We start from the raw sequence: 22,494 nt of genomic DNA on the forward strand, positions 1-22,494 counted from the left end.
ACTTAAGGAAAATTCAAATCAATCTTTTCTTTTGGAATTAAACGAGCGATATCTTTTTGGGGTTAACGAAATCTAAATTCAATTTTTGTTTATTTCCATCATTGCATGCTTAATTAACGACATGACGCGTCCGTATAATTGGGCCTATATGCATACGAATAGCCCATTATGAGACAGGTGCTACATCAGGTTTAAATGAAAATTCAGGTAAATAGGAAAATGTTTTATGAAAATTCATCAGGTTTAATGAAAATCACTTGCACTATTAACTTGTACATACATTGAGAAAGTCTTACGTAAAAATGGTTGATGATTTGAGACCTCAAATTGTAGTAGCATTATAAAAGTAAAAAAAAAAAACCGGATTATAAATCTTTTTTGCAGTTTCACAGATTACAGAATTATGGTTTAATCAAATTAACTCCAGATGATACGGTAATGATACTAAGAAAAAAATATTATGTTATGAACTCCTGATCGGGTAAAGCGATTAGGTTCGTAAATTTTGGTGCAATGTGGGAGAAACAGCATACACAATATTGATACTAACAAAGATACACAAATTCCAATTATGGAAGTTATATAGACCATAGGTTACATTCCACACCCACTGCTTCATCATGATATGTTTCTTACGGTCCATTAACTAATTAATAACTCCTATTTGACCGACTTCCTTCGAGCTGCCGATTATATTTTTATATTTTCAGGTATAGATTCAAATAAATTTTGTGGTTTTTTGTCAACTAAAACTGATGAATAAAATATTTAAAAATGTAATTAGCTAGTGGCAACTTGAAAGTCATATAGAAACATTAACATGTTTTCACTTGACTTAACAAATTTTAGCTAGGACTCAGTATTAAATCTATTATAGTTTAGTTTATGGGTGTGTTTATATTTAGTATAGAGAATTGAGCAAGTTTTACTTTTATTGTTCTTGAACCTGAGAAAAGTGGTAATATAGTAAGAGACCAACACAAAACATGCACATCTGTGAATTGCATTTTACGTTATGTTTCTTCTCCCTATTCGATGTTTTTGGGCTATTCCCAACGTAAATTCTTGCTTTTTCAGTATCATGTGTATTTGTGACTTGTGAGAGGGAAAAAAAACTCGGAGATCACAAAAATTCATACCAGGTAAATAAATGATGTAATACCATTTGGAAGCCAAACTATACTTATATATTGTGGTGTCTGGCTAGTTTTCTTTCGGCCGGCTCCAAAGTATTCAATTACCCAAAAGCTCATCCTGAATGGCACTTCTAGCGATTTAAAAATGAGATTGATAATGCTTTCCACAAAATAGATTCAATTTGTTTACCCGCGCATTTATGCACTATAATTCTTTTTTCTTAAAGTTCCACTTTTAGAGCAATTCATTACTAAAAAACACAAAAGGAATGTTTTTGAATGGTCGTACATAATTTTGACTTAATAAACACCTTTTTCTTTAATGTTTTGGTCAAGAAGATGTTTCTCTTTAAGATCTTTATGAACGGTGCCTTATTAGATATTCTAGGTTCGACGAAATAATTTTTTTTTTTTTTTTAACACCATTCGACCATATTTTTCTATGATAGTATTGTAAGCTTATATCGAAATACCAAATAAGTATATTTATATTTCTTTACTATGGGATTGATTAATATATAAACTATGTTCCTTCACACTTCATATATAATTTTTTTTTATCTAGTTGGGCTGGCTCACTTAGTTATGGGTGTGAACTTGGATCTCATGTTGTAGTTCACAGTTTCTTGCATCTTTCGGGAATTTTACGCATGTCCCAATATCTATGCATGGCAGGTTCCCAATAGAGACACATGGCTTATGGTAAAGTAAAAATAGATTAAATTTGGCATACTCTTGGGTGTTTTTCTTCCCCTATATATACACTAGTTAATCTTCTTCTATTCTTCATCATTCTTGCGTAACTTGATCTCATAATACATTTTGAGAGCGTTTTCGGTCGCATCAAAGAGAAGTATATAAGAGATGGCCAATATCACTTCGAGCTTTCTGTGCTTGTTGATTCTTCTTTTGTTTTGCCTCTCCTTTGGCTATTCTCTTCATGGTTCATCTCTCTCTTTTATTTCCCTTTTCTCTAATATTTTCAATCATCAAAATTTTAATGTCGTGAATATTCGAAATGGTTACGTACGTAACTCATAATTCATGAATTATATACGTAAAAACTTGCATTATGAAAATCGAACTTTCTCAATGCTATTTATTCCTTTCCCCCATTTTGTTTGAATTATATATAGTTGCATGCATGTTTATACTTTATAGTAAAAATGCAGTTACTTTATAGTTTATAAGTATGTCCTATTTTTTCATCAGGACACAAGGATGAAGTGTCAAGAGTTGACGACGTTTCAAATGCAAAGGTATTACTATGTTCCCCAAAATTTTACTTTTACGTGTTTTAATTTCTTGAGTAGTGAATACTTATGGAATTAATATCCACATTGGGCACAAACTGCGAATTCACATAGCGACTGCATTATACCTCAGTAGTTAAAGTTTCGACATATATGCATGTAAATAATCTAATAAGGTTGATGATGATAAGCATGTTAAGCAGGTTACGAAGCATCTTGATGATGATGGTGATGCAATGAAGAAGGTGCAAATAGGAGGAGGAAATGGAGAAGAGTTTAGTAAGGAAACGACAAAGATGATGATGAAGAAGCCAACAAAGAAAGAGAAAACTGTTGAGGAAGAGGATGATCTCGTTGCGTACACTGCTGATTACTGGAAACCAAGACACCATCCTCCCAAGAACAACTGATCAAATTTGTCATATTCCTATAAAATGCTCCTTATTATTCAATATTAATATTATAAGATATTGAAATACATATTATATATACAAGTATAAATATATCATGGGTAACTGTGAGCTTTGTTTTTGTAACATCGATCGTTCTAAGTTTTCTATAAAAAGTGTGGTACGGATAGTATAAGTGTGTAACCTAGTTGTGTTCTCTCAATGTTATCATTTGTCGATGTCGTACAATAAACAATTTACCATACCTGTGACGTCGTTCAAGTTCTGATTTTATTTTCTTCTTCTGGACACTGTATGCATAGTCTTCGTACATCAGAAAATCTTCTGAGAAACCGGTCCAAAACATAATGAGCAGTTTGACCAAAAAAAAAACATAATGAGCAATGAACGAATGTAGTTCCTTCAATATGCTAATCTTAAAATAAAACGTTGGGAATTGGTACAAAAGAATGTCTCAGACAGACAAGATATGCTCTTAAATGAGCAAGAACATCAAAACTTTCAAGAAGTCACAGTAAGAATCTTGGCTATATATCTGGTCGAAAAATGGAAAAGGCTTTTTGGTTAAAAATAGATTATGTTTTTTTTTTTTTTTTTTGATAACTGTTAATTATATTACCAAAAAACGCAGGTATCTCAGTCAGGGATATGGGCAAGCCAATTAGCCAGGAGACCTTTACCTTGCTTGCTATATTGGTGAGCAAGCAGGATGTCTCTAATGGATCTATCTAGCAAACGAAAGGTAGCTTCTAAAGTAGATTATGTTTTTCGCCCGTCTTTGGTTTTGTAGTTGAATGGGCTCCGACTCCTAGTCCCTCACAGAAAGCTGAAGCAACGTTTTTGTCAACTTCCATCAAATACTCTTATTAAGTGTATAATTGGGGTTGTTGTCACTGACCTGACCATTTCAGTTTCCCGCCCGTTTCAAGCCAATCTGGGAAAGTTGGACTCAAGCAGCAAAACGACGAAGACATTTGCGTTTGGATTGGGGAAACTAAAACTTGACAAAAAGTGGAAGACATAACAAGTCTCATATTCCAAATTTCCAATCTGGCCAAAAAGACCCATAGATCACATTATCCATTTCGAATGTTATGTATGTCACAATCATTCGGTGATAGATGGACAACAATGAGGAGCTGTGGAACGTATCTTTAAAAGCACTATGCAAAGAAACATCACTTACGGTAATCATTCAAAGAAGTTAATGTGATACAACTGTTTCCCAATGATACTATCCAGTAGCTAAGATTATTCTGTTAACTGGAACACTGAAACACGACAATCGAACATCAGATAACTAACTATGAAACTTGTGTGGGCTTCTTTTTTACAGTTACAGTATATATACTAATAACAGTTACCTCATGTGACAGTTTCTCTACTGAAAGTGTGCCTTCTGCAGTTAGCAGATAAGATGGGAAAACAGACAAACATTTGCTGATTACTGATCAGGCAACAAACCCGATTTGATGGTCCAGGACAGCAATTCATCTGATGAACTGATCATCATTTTGCAAATGTCCAAGTCAGGCGAAATACCCTGGGATAACATTAGACGAAAGAAGAGTTTGCTCTCATTTGCTAAATGTCTCCTACACAAACGATTGATCACCGCACTGTAATCCCTGATGGAAACATCGAATCCTCTGTCCAGCAGCTGATGAAATAGCTTCACTGCCATTTCAGGGTCACCCTTTACACAATGTGCCTTGATCAGTGTGGTATAAGCAAATTTGGACAGACTAACACCCTGCTTCTGGAGTGAATAGAAAAACCTGTCAGCTTTCTTTATGTAACCGTAGACACAAAGGCTGTCGATTAGAATATTATAAGTAGCAGGCGTAGGAACAAGATTTCGAGAATTCATTTTTTTCAAGAACTCAAATGCTTCCGTTGAATGTTTAACTCTGCATAGATACTGAATAATTGTATTGTAAGCGATCTGATCTGGAGTTATACCTTCAGATTCCATGTCTCCGAGCACCTGGTAGCATTTTGCGAGTTTCCTGTCACTGAGTACCTGGTTGCATTTTTCGAGTTTCCAGCTGCTGCAAAGCCCTTTAATAATCACTGCATATGTGACATTGGTTGCTGCGATTCCTTTTGTTTTCATTTCCGAGCGCAGTTCATCTATGCTTTCAGTATCTCCACAGTTAGCGTATGCATCCATCAGTGTAGTATAACTCACAGCGCTTGGAACCAATCCATATAACTTGATGGCATCTAAGATTCTTCTAGCCTCAGCTATACTCCGGATTTTGCAATACCCATAAATCAAAGAATTGAAAGTTGCAATGCTAGGAGCTATCCCACTCTCAATCACTACCTCGAATAACTCTAATGCCTCCTTGATGCAACCAGACTTTGCATACCCGTCAATGACGATATTGTACAGAATAATATCCAGTGAGTTGCTATTTGAAATCAAAGAATCCAGAAGCGCTTTTGCCTCACGCAACATCCCTTTCTGACATAAACCAAGCAAAATAGCACCATGTGTCCTAGAATTCGGAAGAATGTCGGCGGTACACATCTCGTCGTAAAGCCAAACAGCCATATTGAATTCTCCTAACCTGCAGAGGCCGTGAATCACAATTGAATATGCCACAAGATCAGGTCTCAGACCATTGACTTCCATATCATAGAATAATGACAAAGCTTCACTGATTCGTCCTGCTTTACATAAACCATTGAGCATTACACTGTAGGGGATGATACTGTTAAACTCAAATCCACACGACAATATATTCTTCAGCAATTTTAAACCCATATCAATATTTCCTAACTGACAATACCCACATAGTAATATTGTGTATGTAATAACATTAGGACTCAAACCTTTATCCAGCATTTCTTGAATAACCTCCAAAACCCCACCACTGATCATACCGAGTAGATGAAACCCTTTCGCAAGAATATGGTATGTCACGGAATCAGGTTCCACTCCATGCTTATTCATGTCACTTGCCAATTCCAAAGCTTCTGCGATAGAACCAGCTAGACAGAGTCCGTTGATGAGTATATTGTGACTATATACACTAGGAACCAATCCACATTTCAAAACTGTACAGAGAAACGACTTGGCAATATCTACAAACCCCAATTTACAGTAACCTGACATTATACTATTAAAAGAAACTACAGAGGGACCAGTATCTTTCCACTCTGAAGTTCGGAGGAACGAAACTGCATCCTCTAGCTTTTGTTGCTTACACAAACCATCTACAACTGTTGAGTACGTATACTCGTTCTTATCATTGATTTCCTTGTACACATCCCACATCTTATCTGTTTCTCTAAAACTATACAAAACAGAGTTGTATGACTGTGTTGACACTTTCAAGTTGAGATCCTTCATCTTTTCCAAGATATAGAGAGAATCATCTACCATTTTAGATCTCGACGCAGTAAACAACAACATATCCCAAACTACTCCCGTGGAATCCCACTTCCTGAAGCTACTAGATAGAACCTTACAAATCAAAGAAGCTGAACCAGAACCTAAAAGAAAATCATGGGAAATTGATGCAAATAAATCAGATTCATGAAAACGCTAAAGTTTCCTCTTTTCTCCAGTAATTGGCACAAGTCTTGAAGACAAAAGAAAAGAGAAAGACTTGCCTTGCTCTTGGAGCAGTTGTTCCAGAACCACTTGAAGCTCTTTGAAACGTCTCTGACCAGCAAAAATATGTGAAACCAACAATGTAGAAAAACTCGAATGACGAAACCCATAAATATCTCTCAGCTCTTTGAAAAACCAAACCGAAAGATCTGAGCTTTCAGCCATCAATTCAGCCATGATCTCTTCCACATGGACATGTCTCAGTTCCGAAACCAAGCCTCGAAAGTGATGCCCGTGAAGAAACTCACGGAACCCAATCTTCTTCATCCCAAAGAGAATCTCTTGGTAGAAGTCTCTGTGACCGGAAGTGGAATTGGTTGTGGGTAATGGCTCATCGTCGAGTTTGGCGACGGAGAAGGAGGATTTAGTGTATAAGAGAGAAGAGAAAGGAGAGAGGATACGAGATACTTTGCTTGAATTGGATGCAATCCATCTACAGATCATGGAATTTGGGGATTAGGGTTTTCAATTGGGGGATTTCTGGAGATGCCCTTGTCGTCAATTTAAGAAATGGGTTGAGAATTGTGCTTCGTCGGAGAGATATATTCTGGGTTTTTTCCCCCGGCAAGTTTGAAGAAACAGACGAGGAAGAGATAAGGGTTTTACGATTCTTCTTGGGGTTTAATTTTTAAACCTAATTCCGGTTTTAAATAACCGGATCAATTTTGTTCCGGTTCAACTTTCTTACCGGTTTACAATATTTAGAAAGTAACTAGAGTAGAGAAAATTCAAAATTATGTCAAAATTGATTAATTGCTGGTTTACAAAAATCATTACAATGATGATGATATATATGCATCAAAATAAACTATAATTTAACAAAGTAACACATACGCGAAATAAAATACAAATTACATAAAGAAAGAATAAAAGATGAGAGTTCTTTGTCTAAAATAGGCGAAACGTTCATTTCTTTATTTCTTAGAAATGAGCATGCAACAGCAAAGAGTAGAAGCTAAGAATAATCTGTTTTACAATTATTTTTAATTCATCGTAACCATATCAATAATCACAGTTTCCACTAAAGATCGTAGTGCTGAGTGCCAACTAGCTAGACAACTAAGACAAGTATAGTTTTTTAATCTAACAAGAGCATCATATACCGACATTGTTTTTTTGGTTTTTTTTCTTCTGTTTTCTTGTAACTTCAGACCGAGATTAGTTTCCATCACAAAAACGATACAAAACATCATGTAAATTTGATTATACGTCTGTCAATTAGTATCTCAAGTCAAGTATAGAAAGAGAACTCCAACAAATTAAAAATTAAAAGCAAATAGATTTAGAAAAGGTAATAAGATGGATCACTTCACCAATTTGGTTATCTGTCACACCTTTCTTGATACATGCATTAGAGCTAAAAACAGCTTAAATTTTTAAAAACTCGTACTACATGTCTTTTCAACTTAAATAAACTTTCACTATTAAAAAAAAAAAAAAAGAGAGAGAGAGAGAAGACTATATGAATTTTTGACGTTTCTTCGTAATATATCAGTGAGGAAAATATTCAAATATGGTAAAATTTCACAAACATGAAATCCACATTTCACCAACTTAGGTGTAATTAGTTCCATCGCTAGTAACCACATGCATTAACTTAAAACCTCCACTTTATGGTGCACTGCTTTCCTTCCTATAAGTACTTTGGTTTTTTTCTTGTTTTGACTTACCCCAAAATCAAAATGTACAAAGCAAGTCCTAAAAGAGGAGAAATCGTGGAGAAAAGGAAGAGTGTAAGAGACAAGGAGACTAAGCAAAACTCTAACTTCTTTGCGAAACACTTAAAGAGGATTTACCCAATCACGCTTCAACGAAGTACTTCTTCTTCATTCTCACTCTCTTCTATATCTCTATCACTCTCTCAGAACTCTACCGATTCTGTCTCCACGGATTCAAATTCCACGTTGGAACAAAAGATCTCTCTCGCACTTGGTTTAATCTCATCTCCCCGCAGAAGAGAAACATTTGTTCCAAAAAGTATTCCGCAACAACTAGAACAACAACTATGTCTCGATTTCAATAGCGATGAACCAAAGAGGTGCAATTGGATCACCAAGAAAAGTGGTAAGATCAAGATTTAATTTCCTAATCTAATATTATAGCTAAATAGAATCATAAAAGTTAATTAGATAATCAATAATGTGTTTAAACTAAATCAAATTCCACTATGAATTTGTGATGTTTATAAGTTAAGTATACTATCTTAATAAATTAATTTTGTATATTTTTTTTTGTAGATGAAGCCTACGTAAAGTTTCATGACCAGCAATGGGGAGTCCCTGTCTATGATGATAAGTATGATTACACAAATTTATGAGATTAATTTCGTATATGTATACAAAAAGAGGCTCTTGTTATAGTATATATATGATTGCATGATGATTTTTAATTTTAAAACAGCCTGCTTTTTGAGTTCCTTGCCATGTCCGGGATGTTAATGGACTATAATTGGACTGAGATATTAAAACGTAAAGAACTCTTTAGGTAAAATCTCTCGCATTTTGTTACATTATACATTTATACATGTAGATAGAAATTTATGAATGTTTTCATAATTTGTTAAACTAGAGAGGCGTTTTGTGAGTTTGACCCAAATCTGGTAGCCAAAATGGGAGAGAAAGAGATCACAGAGATTGCATCAAACAAAGCAATAATGTTACAAGAGAGTAGAGTCAGGTGTATAGTCGACAATGCCAAATGCATAACCAAGGTAAGTTTTAAACCTTTTCTCAGACTCAATAGCCCTATAATTTCTTGTATATTTTTCCATATATACCTTAATTTATTTTCTATTATTTACAGGTGGTTAAGGAATTTGGATCATTAAGCAGCTTCATGTGGGGGTTTATGGATTACAAACCTATCATTAACAAATTCAAGTATCCAAGAAATGTACCATTGAGGTCTCCCAAGGCTGAGATAATTAGCAAGGATATGATCAAACGAGGGTTTCGATTTGTCGGTCCAGTGATCGTACACTCGTTCATGCAGGCTGCAGGGTTAACAATCGATCATCTCGTCGATTGTTTTAGACATGGGGATTGTGTGAGCCTCGCTGAGAGGCCATGGAGACATATATGATATTTGGAGAGAGTGTCTAATCCAGTTTCGGTTTAAAACATATATATCCTGATTTTTGAGGTTTTCGGTTTATCAGATATATATTTTAAAACTTGGTTTTCAGCTTTAGAATTTTCGTTTTTGAGTGCTTTGTTTTCAACTATTTAAGGATATATTTGATTTGAGGTTAAATATTTTCTTTGGATTTAGTTTGATATGTCTTAGGTTTTGGTTTGGATTTAACTTTTACGTATTTTAACAAAATTTCTTGTTAATCGATTTTCATTTTCAATTCGGTTTGGTTCCGAATGTAGTTTTTTTAGATGTAAAAAACTCCAAGTCTTACATCTTACAATAACTAGACAAAATGTGTCTTAAGTGAAAAAAAATCAATCATTAAGCTTGGCGAACACAGCCTCTAAGCCATGATTATGTGGCTTTATTTTGTTGTAATATTCTTTTCTTCCAAGTTTTCTAGATCATGGCCATGGGCATGACTAGTATATATTACAATAAAGTAGTTATTCTTGATCATGGGGATGACTATCCAAGTCTTCTTAGCTTTTTTGATATGAAATTGTGAAGTATCAATCATTGTATTGGCGTCGGCTACTGACATAATAAGAAACAAAGTCACTCCAAATATGCCTGCATAAAAAGAAAAAAACTTTCAAATTATTCAAAGTAAAGATAAAGAAAAACATTGTTTTTAGAAACTTATAAATTTTCAAATAGTTCAACAAGTTGTGCATGATTCTGTTAGATATTGACAAAGAAGACAGGGAATGGTCACTGATGTGTGTGGCACTGATGAATTGTGTCCATTAAAATGATAGGTTTATCACAAAGACATCATATTTTTAGACCAAACGATGAAACAAGTTGCCATAGAAAAAATTACAAAAGCAATAAGCATCATATTTTATATCCCTTGTTTATACTGTTATTCTTGTAAAGAAAAGGCAAAACGTATTGCAAGGATGACGAGAAACAAAATTTCAGAGAAAAATGCTAAAGAATATTTACAGAGCATGACAGAGAAGCAAACGAACGAACATTTCTTCACTAATCTTAACGTAGTTAACAAGTCACTGTTTTAAAATACTCGTAAAAGTAAAATCTTTGATCTTCTATTATGTGAACTCTTAAAAGTTTTACTTATATGATCTCTCAAAACTTGCACGACGTACCAAGCCTCTGTCTATTCCTCAACGTCATTGTCTTACGTTCTGCAAAAGCCGAGTCAAGCAACTCCTGAAACTTCTCCAAGAACATAACCCATTCCGCTTCTTTCATTTCTGCTAACTTCACAAAGTTTGCGCTCGCTGGGAGCTGCACGTTTGCGCTCTTGTGACTTACCAGTGTTTTCTCTGTTTTGACTCTCGGAGGTTTAAGGAATCCAGATCCCATGTTGTTGCTTAGACAGTGGTTCTTCAATGATGTTGAAAGCTTTGTGAGAGATAGAGTAAGTCTTGCCTCTTCTTCGTCTTCCTCTTCTTCAACGATGCTCTCCTCGAGCTTTCCAAGTGATGAATGTCCACTTGAAAACGGGTTTTTGACGAGTAGTTCATCGCTATAGACCATGTCCATGTCATTACAGTCGAGATCAAACTCAAAAACTGTGTCTGCTTCTAAATCTGACTTGGGAGATAAAACATCTTGTCTCACTGTCAAACTCTTTGCTTCGATACACACCATTTCTAGTTCACTTGGCTCTTCTTCTCCTGCACGGAATTCCCGAGTCATCATCTCTCCAATCTCTGCAAGACAAAGTCCAAAAGCAGCAGCTTCTTTAAGGAAAACGGTACACAGAACTAGGACCCTGAGACAAGCCTCTCGAATCATTGGAAGCTCTCTTCGCAGCATTTCACAGTCTTTCACTGGATCAAGATTATGTATGTAGTCAAGTTCTTCTTCAGAGAAAGGTATTGAAGCCTGTGGCCAATGAATCCATTCGAAGTAAGGATCTTCTAGTGTTTCTGGCAAGCAAAGACCATGATCTATAGGAAAAAGCTCCACTTGACCAAACCTCCCAGCAGCACCATCATCAAGCTTCTTCACCAAAAAGTTTCCACCATGCCGATCTGTGTTGAGAATCCGTATGTCCAATATCCCAATGCGGTGCACAGAAGAGACTGGGAAGCTTGAAGTCCCGTGATCACTGGCATCAAAATCATGAGGTACAAACTTCTGGAACGAAGCAATCTTGCTGCTGACCAACTTCTTCTTCTCACGAGACTTGTTCCTGTCCATTCCATCATTGACATTGAAAACAGAGTGCGTAATCTTCACAAGAGCCGTGGGAGGAACATTAGCAAAGTGATCATAGTCAAGAAGGTATGCCGCAACTTCTCTATACCCGGTTTCCCCAACTCGCACAGAAGGCTTCAAACCAGGCTGCCCAAGTGTTTTCCCTGTGAAGCCTTTAGGATTGTTAGGCGCAAATGGTTCTTCATCCGTAGGCTTAACAATTGCAACGCTTTGACCCTTTTCATTCCTAAAATAGTAAGCCCCTCCGAGACCACCATTGACAGGGATTGGTTCAACACCCATCTTCATCGCCATAACAATCTCATTCGCTGTCTGCTTCAACGACAGAAAGCAATACGAGTGACTAAGTATCTCAATAGGACCACTCAGATCTTTCCTCTGCAGATCATTCCCAGTAGGTGAAAGACACGGAGTAGAAGAGCTTCTGTGCATTAAGTTACGCTTTAAGAGCAGTGGAGAATCATTCCTCACAGCACTCAAGTCATTCTTCAAGACCATATCACCAAAGGTCAAAGAGCTTTCCTCAGTAGGTAAGTTAAAGGCAACCTGAAGCCTCTTCTTCACAGTGTGAACATTATCATTACGGTCTAACTCAACTCCCAAAACACAGCCAGTTTCGGTTTGCACGAAAACACGTCTTCTCCCTGAAGACTGTTGCTGAAGCAAATGATGCTTATACTGTTTCCCTTCAATCTTTCTAACCCCATTAAATTCCCCTTTTAGAGGAGCCTTAAACACAGCCATTGCCATCTCTTCCAAGACTCAAAACACCGCCACCCAACACGAGCTCTCAAACAAGGCAGAAGTGAGAGAGAAACAAAAAAGAACAGAAACTTTATTATCCTCTGGCAACTACATCAGGTAAAAAGCCATGCTTTTGTAGGTAGGTGGTAAAAGAAAGGATTAGAATCTGCATTAAAAAAAGGATTAAAGAGATCAGAAAAGCTTCAAGATTTGATTATTTTATACTACAGTTGTAAAATGTATAAAGCAACCTTCTTTTTTTCTCGGCTTTTTTTTTTTACAACAAATCCTTAAAAAACTTGGGAAAAGTTGTCTTCTTTCTCCAGTACTTGTCACGAGATACATACATCTTTCATCCAAGAAACTTTACATAACCGTTTGGTGAATACAGCAAATTTATTCACTTTACACAACAAAATCGAGGAACCAAACGAGAAAAAAGATCAACAAAAGCAAAACAATGAAATCAAAACACATGGCTTAAGATTTACGAAAGAGAAGATAACAATTAACAAGTATCAAATCGATTTGAAGAAAGAACTCACCGGAAACCAAGATCTGAAGAAACGGAGGAGAGGCATATGGAAGAGAGAGAAAGAGAGTGAAGAAGCGTAGAATCTTAAGGAAAAGAGGCTTCAATGGAGACAAATGAATCGGTATAATCTGACTCAGTGAGTCACTGATCCATTAGCCTCTCGCTCGCTCGCTCGCGTCTTCGTCTCAATCTCTCAACGACGCTTTTTTTCTTTTTTTTTAACTCTCTCCGCAGAAGTAAATGTTGCCATTGCCTATATCTTTTTTAACCAGTGCCACGTCAGCTTACAATTTTAATCCTTTTTTTAATTTCTTTGTCAGTTGATCATTTCATCATGTTTATTTTATCTTTTTTAGTAAAGCCAAAATTATGTTTATAATTTTGGCTTTCATCACTTGATTGTGACATTAGTTCATAAGAATTAAGAAGTTAATAATACCACTCTCTGTTTTCTGACGTTTATTAAACTTCATATAATTTTATAAGTCGTGTTATCAAGAATTTATAGTATACAAAAAAAAATTATATGAGCAAAAAAAATATTTATTTTTAGATTTGTTAGCTCTATATAGACGTTAACAAAGGAAAGTTACAGATTTAATAAAGAAAGAATATTGGCTGACAAAAAAATGTGTAAGAAGTAAAAAAAAAAAAAGAGATGCATTTTACCACACTATCCACGACTCTGAGAAGGGTCTAGAACAAGTAGTGAGAACCGTCGGATCAACAGAGCCCACATGAAATCGAAGCCGTTCGATTATTACATGGAACGTGGCGAGTGTCTACAAGTACCACGTCATGACAAAAAGGGAATTAGATGATGACGTGGCTTCTTACACCGACTTGCCAAACGATTGACGCATGTGACAAGTTGCAAACAAATGGGCTTTGGAACTTTAAGAAGCCCATTCTTAATCTAACGTCACGACAAATTTAGCTTGCTGTACAAAAGTGTAATTAGGTTTTGTACCCTGTGTCTGAAGCAACACGTGAAACTGAGAGAACACAAAATACACATTCCTAATCTTAAAACCACAGCGATGCAATTGAAACTACTAAATAATTATTTACTAGAATACCAAACAACAACAACAACAACAACAACCAAAAAAAGCACTCTTCTGTGTTTTTGAACGATCTGTAGAACCTGTAAGGTTAAAAACAACCATTTTGAGATCAAGGCAGAGTAATGTCTCCATCAGAATCTACAACAGAGAAGAAGAGAGTAATGTCTCCATCCTTTCTCCTTTCGAAGTTTTGTCTTCTCAGGTTTCGCCATTCTTACAGGACTGCTGTTCCATTCCGATTGCAATCTGTAACAAAGTTATTCACAAAAAAAAGTTTTATAGAGTTTGTAGACACTAAATGTGATAAGATATATATGTATGTATGTGAGTGTATGCATGTATATACAGTGGGAAAGCGAAGGAGCTTCCGCTAACTGTGCTTCCATCAGATCGGACAGAGATGTTTCCGGAGACTGAGATTAGTCCTGAGTAACTTCTATGTGCTAAACCTGGTTCTGCTTCAGAGAAACTTCTTTCCCCGAAACCGTTTGGTAAATTTCTTGAGAAGAGATTGTGATCATAAGAGTCCTCAAACACATCGTTTAGTCGTTGATTCTCTGATTCTTCCATTTCAGTGGAAAGATATCTCAAGCTCCCTGCTATTGGTTCCTCTGTTTTCTCCTGTTCTGTTTCTTCAGGTCCATGAGTGTTGTTTTTGTTGGCTGGTCTTTGAGAACCCTCCATTGATATAATATCTCACAAGGTTAAAGCTTCCTTAGAGACACTTCTTGATGTTGCTACCACATCCCCCGGTGCCACTTTGCAATCATCTTTAACTTCTTGTTCCGTCACATTCACATTTTCTTGACTGAGTTTGCTGTCTTCTGAGGATTTGGATCCGAAAGGTTTCGTATTTACGTTGACAGAATCTTTCTCGTAGAATAAGAACTTATCAGGCATCATAGGCACACCCTCATCGACGCATACATCCTTGACAACGTTAAAAGTAACCTCCTCGTAGTTACTAACTACGACCGTCTCAGGCAATTTGCGAGCCATTACATTCTTGTCCATATAGAAAACCAAATGGTCCTCTAGACTATTACGGTTTTCCTGTATGCGCTCATTCTTAGGGCCAATCTTGAATTCATAAGAATGGTGTCCTGACATGTTTCCAGCGTTCTCTTTGACCCGTTCTTCACTTATTGAACCATAGAACTCATATCCAGTTTCTTTCCCGTTGTCCAGGATCTTTACTTCAGTATTCTCTTCGCTACTCTCTATCAAGTTTTCAAACACATGATCTTTGTCTGTAGTCACACGAGAGAAAAAAGCTACTTGGTGTACTAATTTTTCAAAACATTCAAAGATCTGAACGACGAATAGGATGGACGCACCTGATCTCATTGTCATCTTTCACAGAGCTGCAGAGGCTATATTATCATCAAACAACCACCACTAATATATGAATGATCTACAAGGAAAAAGAAACGAAATGACTATTTGGAATTTTCTAGTTGGGGTCGTTGAGGAGAAATAAAGTTGTATGAATGACATGGAGTTTAGAATCAATGATTGACAAATCCATTGTTGATGACATATGTGAGAAATCATGATGAAATGGCCAAAGACTTAGGGAAAAGAATGTGACTTCAATTATTTTTTAGCAAAGGTTACAGAAGGTTTTGACTAAACAAATGCACAGCAACATCTAATCATCAAAATATTTCACATGAAGATCACTGATAATTGAAATTATCTTATAACAATAACAATCTAGCAATTGAAGAATCTCATAAAATAAAATTACAAACATTATACTAAACAATGGAGTCACTGTCTAAGACCTAGAATTTGAGAAGAGTAGGCTAAAAATGAATCAACCCACCTTAGTAGAGATAAAAAGAGATTACCCTAAACTAAAACTTTAACCTAACATTAGTACCAAAATAACAACCACAAAAAAGTCCATTGGAAACAGAGAAAATTTTTGATCGTTTAAAAAACCAACCTGGAGGAAAATGCAGATGTTTATACTGTTTCTCGGTCCAAGAGAAAAAACAAAATTGTATACAAATCCCAAAAGACAAAAAAATCGTTGAAATGTCAAGTAACCACGATCTCTCTACATTTAATATGAACATAAATGTCAACCAAAGGAAACAACTTTAATTATGCAGTTAATTACAAACCAAAATTCATAAACTTAAGCAGAAATTCTCATATTTTATTCTCTTGCTTTGCCACCATCGATACATTGTATATAATCCCCCAAATAAGAAAAAAAAAAATCAAGAACAAATGTTACTAAAATTCAGAAAACCCTTCAGAAGTCAACAGATCATCATCAATAGATAAGAATATTTCTGAGAGGAAGGGAGGAAAAGGTATATATGTTTTAGTCCCGGAAAACTAAACAAGCCAAAGAATGTATGTTTTAAGCTCCCGAAAAACTAAACAAGGGGCCCTTTCAAGTAAAGAAATAAAATCTTACAGATGAAGAAACTTTTGGAGAATCATATCTTAAGACATCGTGTGGATTTGACTCTTTTTTGTTCGTTTCATATGATCCCTTAACTTTAAAGAGGACAAAAAAAGAAAAAGTCAACTTGTTATGAAAAGAAAAAAATCTCAAAAAAGAGGACGAAGTCAACTTTTGTCCTAAAGACAATGGATGTGTAGTTTCTTTGACAGATAGAAAATACAATCAGCCAGGTTTTTCAATTTACAACTTTCTTTTTATGTAATTTCTTAAAAGTCAAGCCCATAATTTGAGTGTAAAATTATATCATCGAATATGGTAAGGATAAAAAATGAATACAAATCTAAATTATGGAGTGTATATTGCTGTTTTGAGATATACTACATATCGTTCTAGAAGAGAAGAAATATGCCATGAGGATTATTTTTTAGCAGAGGATGTATCCGAAGGCTGTTTAGATCGCTCCAAGATTGCAACTGAGAGTGCCTTGAGCCACGTTGTGGCGGATTTGGAGAAAGATATTTATGTTGGACTATATATGTTGGTGTTTTGTGGCTGGAAGTTTGTCTGGAAATTGGTGACTGCTTGGAGAGTGTTGTAGTAGTACCAACATCCTTGGTACTTGCAGCGCTTCCCTTTGAGGAGTCTTTGTTTCTTTACTTACGTTGTCGTCTCTCAAATTCATAGGAAGCTCATTTTGTGCCTTTTTTTTTTGTTTGTCGGTACATTTGAGTAACCAAAAAAAAAAAAAGGGTGTTCTATCCTCTACATCAGGTAAGCAATGCTCTATAATCGGCATAAATATGATAATTAATTTATGATTAAAACCTTTAAATAGCCACATAAACTAATTAAGCTGGTTACTGATGTCATCATATATACCTTATGAGCAAAAATATTATTAGGATCCTGAACGTCGGTTTAAAATCGTATATGGGTTCTGTTGAGGGCTTAAGAAAAATCAAAAGCCCACAAGGCCACAAGAAAAGGAAAAAAAACAGAGATAGGGTTCGACGAGTTTAAAGGTTAGGACTTAGGAGGACTTAGGAGATCTGTGTCGTGTGAAGAGATAGAGAGAGAGAGAGAGGAAGATTCTTGTTTAGACGATAAGCGTTTTTAAATCTCTTCAATCAGAAGAATGTCAACAAAAAAGCAACGATGCTTGAGTATGCACCACGATGTCGTAGAGCGTATCCTAGAGAGACTCGATGTGGATTCTTTGATGAGATTCAAGGGTGTATCGAAACAATGGAAATCAACGATCGACTCTCCATACTTCCAACGAAGACAGTTGACACATCGTCAGCAATCAGGTGGTGATCCAGATGTTCTCATGGTCTCCGTATCTCTGAGTACACTGGTGTTGGGTTCATCATCATCTGTCAATATCCCTACTCCTTGGGAGACGGATAACGTACACACGATATTTGGTTTCCTATAATAACTGTGACGGTCTCGTTTGTCTCTACCATCACAGCAAACCCGGTTTCGTGGTCATGACTGCAAAACAACAACTTCTTGAAACAGCAAACGCCGGTGGTACTTGATCTTGAAACCGAATCATATCATCTTGCTTTCGATAATTACTCCATCGGTTCTCCTGTTTGTTATTTCCAGAGTTTAATCTCTATTTCTTACTTCTGATAATTGTCGAGGCGATGAGGTTTATGTGATAGTGTCTCTCTTTAAGATTTATAGAGTTATCTTCTTGTGTGATGTAAATTGTTGCTTAACCCACTTAAAAATTGATTGTTTTGTTTTCTTTAAGGCTTTATCTGATTGTTGCTTGAGCTAAAATTTTGGAAAAGCTTTACTATAAAGAGTGATTGTATCTCTTTTTGATATGGGTGAAGAATGATTTAAAGTTCTTTTTATATTTTCCGACTTTTGACAAATGTTTAAGTGTATGTGAGAATGTATGTAGGTGTGTTGTGATGTTGTTGACACTTGATTTTTTTTCGTATATATTCTCTCTGCATCATTCTTGTGTGCCTTTTGGTTACTTTTTGGTGTGTGGGTCGGCTCACTTCCTTGTTAACTTGAACTTTTGATGATTGGTGTTTGTAGAAATTGGCAGCATAGGCAGAATATGGGAGGTGGCACAACCGAGAGAAAGAAGAAGATAAGAGAATTCAGAAAAGATTATGGGATGAAGAAATCAAGACTTCAAAGAGAATTTAGGGTTTGTACCTTGTGACTGAAGCAAGGTGTGAAACTGGAAAAGAAAGAAAAAAGCATATATATATATATATATATATAAAGCCACGATATAGTATTTGAGGCATACAGAAGATAAGTTTGCTAAACCACTCGTCATGAGTTTTTGAATGATCAGTAAACTGAATATATAGAACTTATAAAGGTAAAGAAACCCTCTGAGAGAAAGGCAGAACCTACAACAGAGAAGAAGAGAGTAACGCCTCCACCCTTTCTCCTTTCCACGTTTTGTCCTCTTAGCTTTCACCATTCTTACAGGACTGATGTTCCTTTCTGATTGCAAGCTGTAACAGATATTTCACAAAATTAAGGTTTACACGATCAAGTTGATATATATATATGCCATATGTAGGTGAGTGTGTGTTTACTTACATTGGGAAACCGAAGGAGCTTGCGCTGGCTGAGCTTCCTTCAGAACGAACTGAGCGGAATCCCGAGAATGAGGTTGCTTCAGAGTAAGTCATACGAGCTGAGGTTGCTTCAGAGTTAGTCATACGAGCTGGACGTCTTGAGAAGAGATCGTGATCGCAAGATTCCTCAATCACAGAGGAAAGATATCTCAAGCTCCCTACTATTGGTTCCTCTGTTTCACGCTCTATGTTTTCTTCAGGTCCATGAGTGTTGCTGTTGTTGAGTGACCTTTGGGAACCTTCTATTGACTCCTCTGTTATCTCCTCTTCTGTTTCACGGTCTATGTTTTTTTCTTCAGGTCCATGAGTGTTGCTGTTGTTGAGTGACCTTTGGGAATCTTCCATTGACATAAGATCTCCCAAGGTTAAAGCTTTGGTAGAGAAGCTTCTTGATGCAGCTACTACATCCCCCGGTGCTACTTCGGAATCATCCTAACTTCTTGTGTAGTCACAATCAAATTCTCCTGCATCACATGTAGGTTATGCAAGCTTTCGGTTAAAAGCTATTGCACAGCAACATCCTAATATCACATGAAGCTACATAATTGGATTATATCATCACAAAAGAACAAGTATATATATCACCTAAAGTCACATTTCAATGCCTCTAATAACAACTAGGATCTTAAGAAGATTATGCTAAAAATTAATTAAAGGTTAAGACTTATTATAATATTTTATAAACAGTTTAAAAAGAGAAAAAGTAGAAAACTGAAAAAAAAATCTGTTACTATCATCAGTACCGAAATAACTAACCAATAACCAAAAACCAACATGGATAAGAAAAAGTCAGATGGTCTTTACAGCTTCTCCAAAAGACAAAAACAAATATAAAAAAGAAATCCTTGAAATAACAGTTTCAGCAACCGAAATCACCGCTTTTTAATTGGAGCGCATATAAATAACCAAAGGAAACAAAATTAATTACAAACCATACCTCAGAAACACAAGTAGACATTCTCAAAAAAATTTATCCTCCTGCCACCCACTGAATTACTGAAACATCACCACCCTGTTTAAGGAAAGATAAACGAGTTAGTTTTAAGAAAATCTAAGGAAAGCACGTATCAAGAATATAAGGTAATCTTTTTCTAATCGTAGTAACAAGCAAAGAACAAGATAGTCTCAGTTCATAACTTACAGGTTGTAGAAATCTCTTAGCTGCAGATTTTTTTTGTTTTCCGGAGTTTTCAAGGTGTATCACTATCTATTTATACGGATTCAGCTTCTTAACCCTAATTCGCATAGGATTAAGGCCCAACCGCTTTAATCCCAACTCGTTTAGGATTAGAATCCAACTTCTTAAGATATAATCCATCCACGTGGACATCAGATAGGATTTCTGTAATCTACACTCACAACTTATATGAGCTCATATGATATATGAACTCATAAGCAGTTGTGTTAATTTATGCAACGTGGATATTACTAGTTTTGGTCCAACCAATAAAATTATTACTATACATAAATATTCAAGAACAAATGGTACTAAATGTTGTAATCAGTGCATGCACCATCTTACCTCTTCAAATTTCAAAACAACTTAAAGAAAAGAAAACAAACCTTCAATTTTACTTTAGTATCTTAGAAGTGGTTGCACAAATTTAGGAAAATATCAAATCTGTCTGACAGGAAATGAAAACTAAAGGAGTGGGTTTTTATTTCTCGTAAAGCTTTAAAAAAAAAAATCTCACAAAGGATGAAACTTTTGGAATATCAAACTTGGTGGAGCACAATATAAATTCCATATCAAAGTAACCATTTTAGAACACATTTATTAAATATTACATCAAAGGAAACTTAACAACGGAACACAAAAGCTGGTTTTATTAGGATGCATCAAAGTAACAAAAGCAAAAGCCCACTTATAATATATGATTAGCATAGTCTCAAGCCCGAACCTTTTAATTTCTCTTCAATGATCATGTCGATTTTGTTCTCCATCTCGGGGGTTAGATAATTCTTCCAATCACCAACTTCACCTTTGCGGAAATAGCTATCGTAATCCACGTTCATCCACGTTTTGCCGGTTTTGTTAACCTCCAAACCGCTCAGATTACTAAGAGAGCATAGTTCCACGATTTTGTTAACCAATCCACTCTCTTCTTCTTCCTTAGTGAAAGGATATCCCATGAACTCTGCAAGCCTCTTGACCTGGACATAAGGCTCTGATTTCAGTTCCTCGTACCTCATGAAAAGGACTTGTTTGGGGTTTTCCAAGCTGCCACTCCAATAGCTAAGTGCATGGTCCCAAAACGGGCCATAGAAGCTAACTCCCTTACAGAACGACTCGAACATTGACTCGAGAATGCTTCCAGCCACTTCTTTGTTTTGATACTTGCACCTGAAATACCAACGCGATATCAACGCGTCTTTTACGTTCCGGCACAAGTACACAACCTTGCATGGAGACTCCATGAGGCCCTCTTTCATGGTGTGCAAAGGCATGTGAGTCGAGAATAGCCTAGGAGTAGATGTAGAGAACTTGGTTAGGTCTGGTGTTGCGGTTTGGAGATACATATCGATCTCGAAGAACGGTACTATGCGATGAGGATTATCGGATAGCAAAGGATGGATCAGAGGATCATTAGAATGATGTTTAGCTCTCTCCAAGATTGCGATTGACAGTGCCTTGAGCCAAGTGGTACCGGATTTGGGGAAAGAAGCGAGGACTATGTCGGTGTCTTGCGGCTGGAAGTTTGTCTGGAAATTGATGACTGCTTGGAGAGTGTTGTAGTAATACCAACATCCTTGATACTGACAGAGCTTCCCTTGAGAATCTTCGTCTGTAGGAAGTGAAGATATCAGAGTCTTTGTTTCTTCACTTACGTTGTCGTCTCTCAAGTTCATAGGAAGTTCAGCCATTTCCTATGTTAATTTAATTTGTGATACAAATAATGCGTTTTGTTACAAAATGAAAATATCTCTGCTTAACTCCGGATGGATGTGGGACAAATTTATGGGTGGATGAATATTTAAGTTTAAGGTAGTAAAGTTTTGTCATCAAATTAATGCACATAAAACAAACAAAAAGTAGTTTCAGGGTAGGTGACAATATTATAAGCTATAATTTTGGGTTCTTGTAGAATGCAATTAATAATCATGTCAATTAGTAGTGGTTGAGAGAATATATTGAGATTAAATTTGTGTAAATGTTGTTGTCTCTCAAGTTCATAGGATGCTCATCTTGAATTTGAACCAAAGGTCCAAAACCTTTGTTGACTTGTGTTAAAAACATGTGTTTTGTTTGGAAATGCAAAGTTTGAAAGTAGTAACGATATTTATAAGCTCGTATCAAAAAGAATAAAAAAAAACAATAAAATAAGATATGGTTTTAAATTCTT

At 35.9% G+C, this 22,494-nt stretch overlaps 5 protein-coding genes and 1 pseudogene across 12 annotated transcripts; 2 read left to right on the top strand and 4 right to left on the bottom strand.

Annotated features, from left to right (window-relative positions):
* The first annotated feature begins 1,924 nt into the window (after positions 1-1,924).
* On the top strand, positions 1,925-3,045 carry LOC104740017 (protein GOLVEN 5-like). Of its 2 annotated transcripts, none has more exons than XM_019235934.2 (3): positions 1,925-2,079; positions 2,349-2,395; positions 2,581-3,045. In XM_019235934.2, the coding sequence occupies exons 1-3, from the start codon at positions 2,001-2,003 to the stop codon at positions 2,797-2,799; spliced, it is 345 nt and encodes a 114-aa protein (XP_019091479.1). In that variant the 5' UTR covers positions 1,925-2,000; the 3' UTR covers positions 2,800-3,045. The 2 variants fall into 2 exon arrangements, with proteins under 2 accessions (XP_019091479.1, XP_010458815.1); XM_010460513.3 differs by having other exon boundaries at positions 2,593-3,045.
* A 131-nt stretch (positions 3,046-3,176) lies between these two features.
* LOC104740018 (uncharacterized) lies at positions 3,177-7,187 on the bottom strand. 5 transcript variants are annotated; one of them, XR_015579260.1, is made up of 6 exons: positions 6,424-7,024; positions 4,762-6,303; positions 4,164-4,558; positions 3,986-4,070; positions 3,698-3,849; positions 3,357-3,625 (listed from the first exon to the last, which is right to left on the bottom strand). XR_015579260.1 is itself a non-coding variant. In XM_087483023.1 (3 exons), exons 1-3 carry the CDS (start codon positions 6,866-6,868, stop codon positions 4,545-4,547), a joined length of 2,001 nt encoding a protein of 666 aa, XP_087339149.1. In that variant the 5' UTR covers positions 6,869-7,187; the 3' UTR covers positions 3,966-4,544. The 5 variants fall into 5 exon arrangements, 2 of the variants coding, with proteins under 2 accessions (XP_087339149.1, XP_019090895.2); XR_015579259.1 differs by having other exon boundaries at positions 3,177-3,625; positions 4,164-6,303; positions 6,424-7,019; XR_002035037.2 differs by lacking the exons at positions 3,357-3,625; positions 3,698-3,849 and having other exon boundaries at positions 3,966-4,070; positions 4,164-6,303; positions 6,424-7,187.
* Positions 7,188-8,066: 879 nt separating this feature from the next.
* LOC104740019 (uncharacterized) lies at positions 8,067-10,018 on the top strand. Its single transcript, XM_010460514.3, has 5 exons — positions 8,067-8,488; positions 8,662-8,719; positions 8,825-8,908; positions 8,993-9,134; positions 9,227-10,018. The coding sequence occupies exons 1-5, from the start codon at positions 8,107-8,109 to the stop codon at positions 9,503-9,505; spliced, it is 945 nt and encodes a 314-aa protein (XP_010458816.1). The 5' UTR covers positions 8,067-8,106; the 3' UTR covers positions 9,506-10,018.
* Positions 10,019-10,465: 447 nt separating this feature from the next.
* On the bottom strand, positions 10,466-13,379 carry LOC104740020 (phosphatidylinositol 4-kinase gamma 6). Of its 2 annotated transcripts, XM_010460516.3 has the most exons (3): positions 13,045-13,356; positions 12,751-12,902; positions 10,466-12,665 (listed from the first exon to the last, which is right to left on the bottom strand). In XM_010460516.3, the coding sequence occupies exon 3, from the start codon at positions 12,503-12,505 to the stop codon at positions 10,655-10,657; it is 1,851 nt and encodes a 616-aa protein (XP_010458818.1). In that variant the 5' UTR covers positions 12,506-12,665; positions 12,751-12,902; positions 13,045-13,356; the 3' UTR covers positions 10,466-10,654. The 2 variants fall into 2 exon arrangements, with proteins under 2 accessions (XP_010458818.1, XP_010458817.1); XM_010460515.3 differs by lacking the exon at positions 12,751-12,902 and having other exon boundaries at positions 13,045-13,379.
* A 676-nt stretch (positions 13,380-14,055) lies between these two features.
* Positions 14,056-15,936, bottom strand: LOC104740021 (uncharacterized; annotated as a pseudogene). The gene is made up of 2 exons (XR_015580958.1): positions 14,448-15,936; positions 14,056-14,347 (listed from the first exon to the last, which is right to left on the bottom strand). The product of XR_015580958.1 is annotated as an uncharacterized LOC104740021 (transcript).
* Positions 15,937-18,789: 2,853 nt separating this feature from the next.
* On the bottom strand, positions 18,790-22,095 carry LOC104743294 (cytosolic sulfotransferase 1-like). Its single transcript, XM_019235442.2, has 4 exons — positions 21,052-22,095; positions 20,088-20,162; positions 19,113-19,614; positions 18,790-19,024 (listed from the first exon to the last, which is right to left on the bottom strand). The coding sequence occupies exons 1-2, from the start codon at positions 22,013-22,015 to the stop codon at positions 20,155-20,157; spliced, it is 972 nt and encodes a 323-aa protein (XP_019090987.2). The 5' UTR covers positions 22,016-22,095; the 3' UTR covers positions 18,790-19,024; positions 19,113-19,614; positions 20,088-20,154.
* Positions 22,096-22,494: the final 399 nt, after the last annotated feature.

The sequence above is a fragment of the Camelina sativa genome, chromosome 14, assembly GCF_030686135.1.
Source record: "Camelina sativa cultivar CO46 ecotype springtype chromosome 14, ASM3068613v1".
NCBI classification, from domain to species: Eukaryota; Viridiplantae; Streptophyta; class Magnoliopsida; order Brassicales; family Brassicaceae; genus Camelina; species Camelina sativa.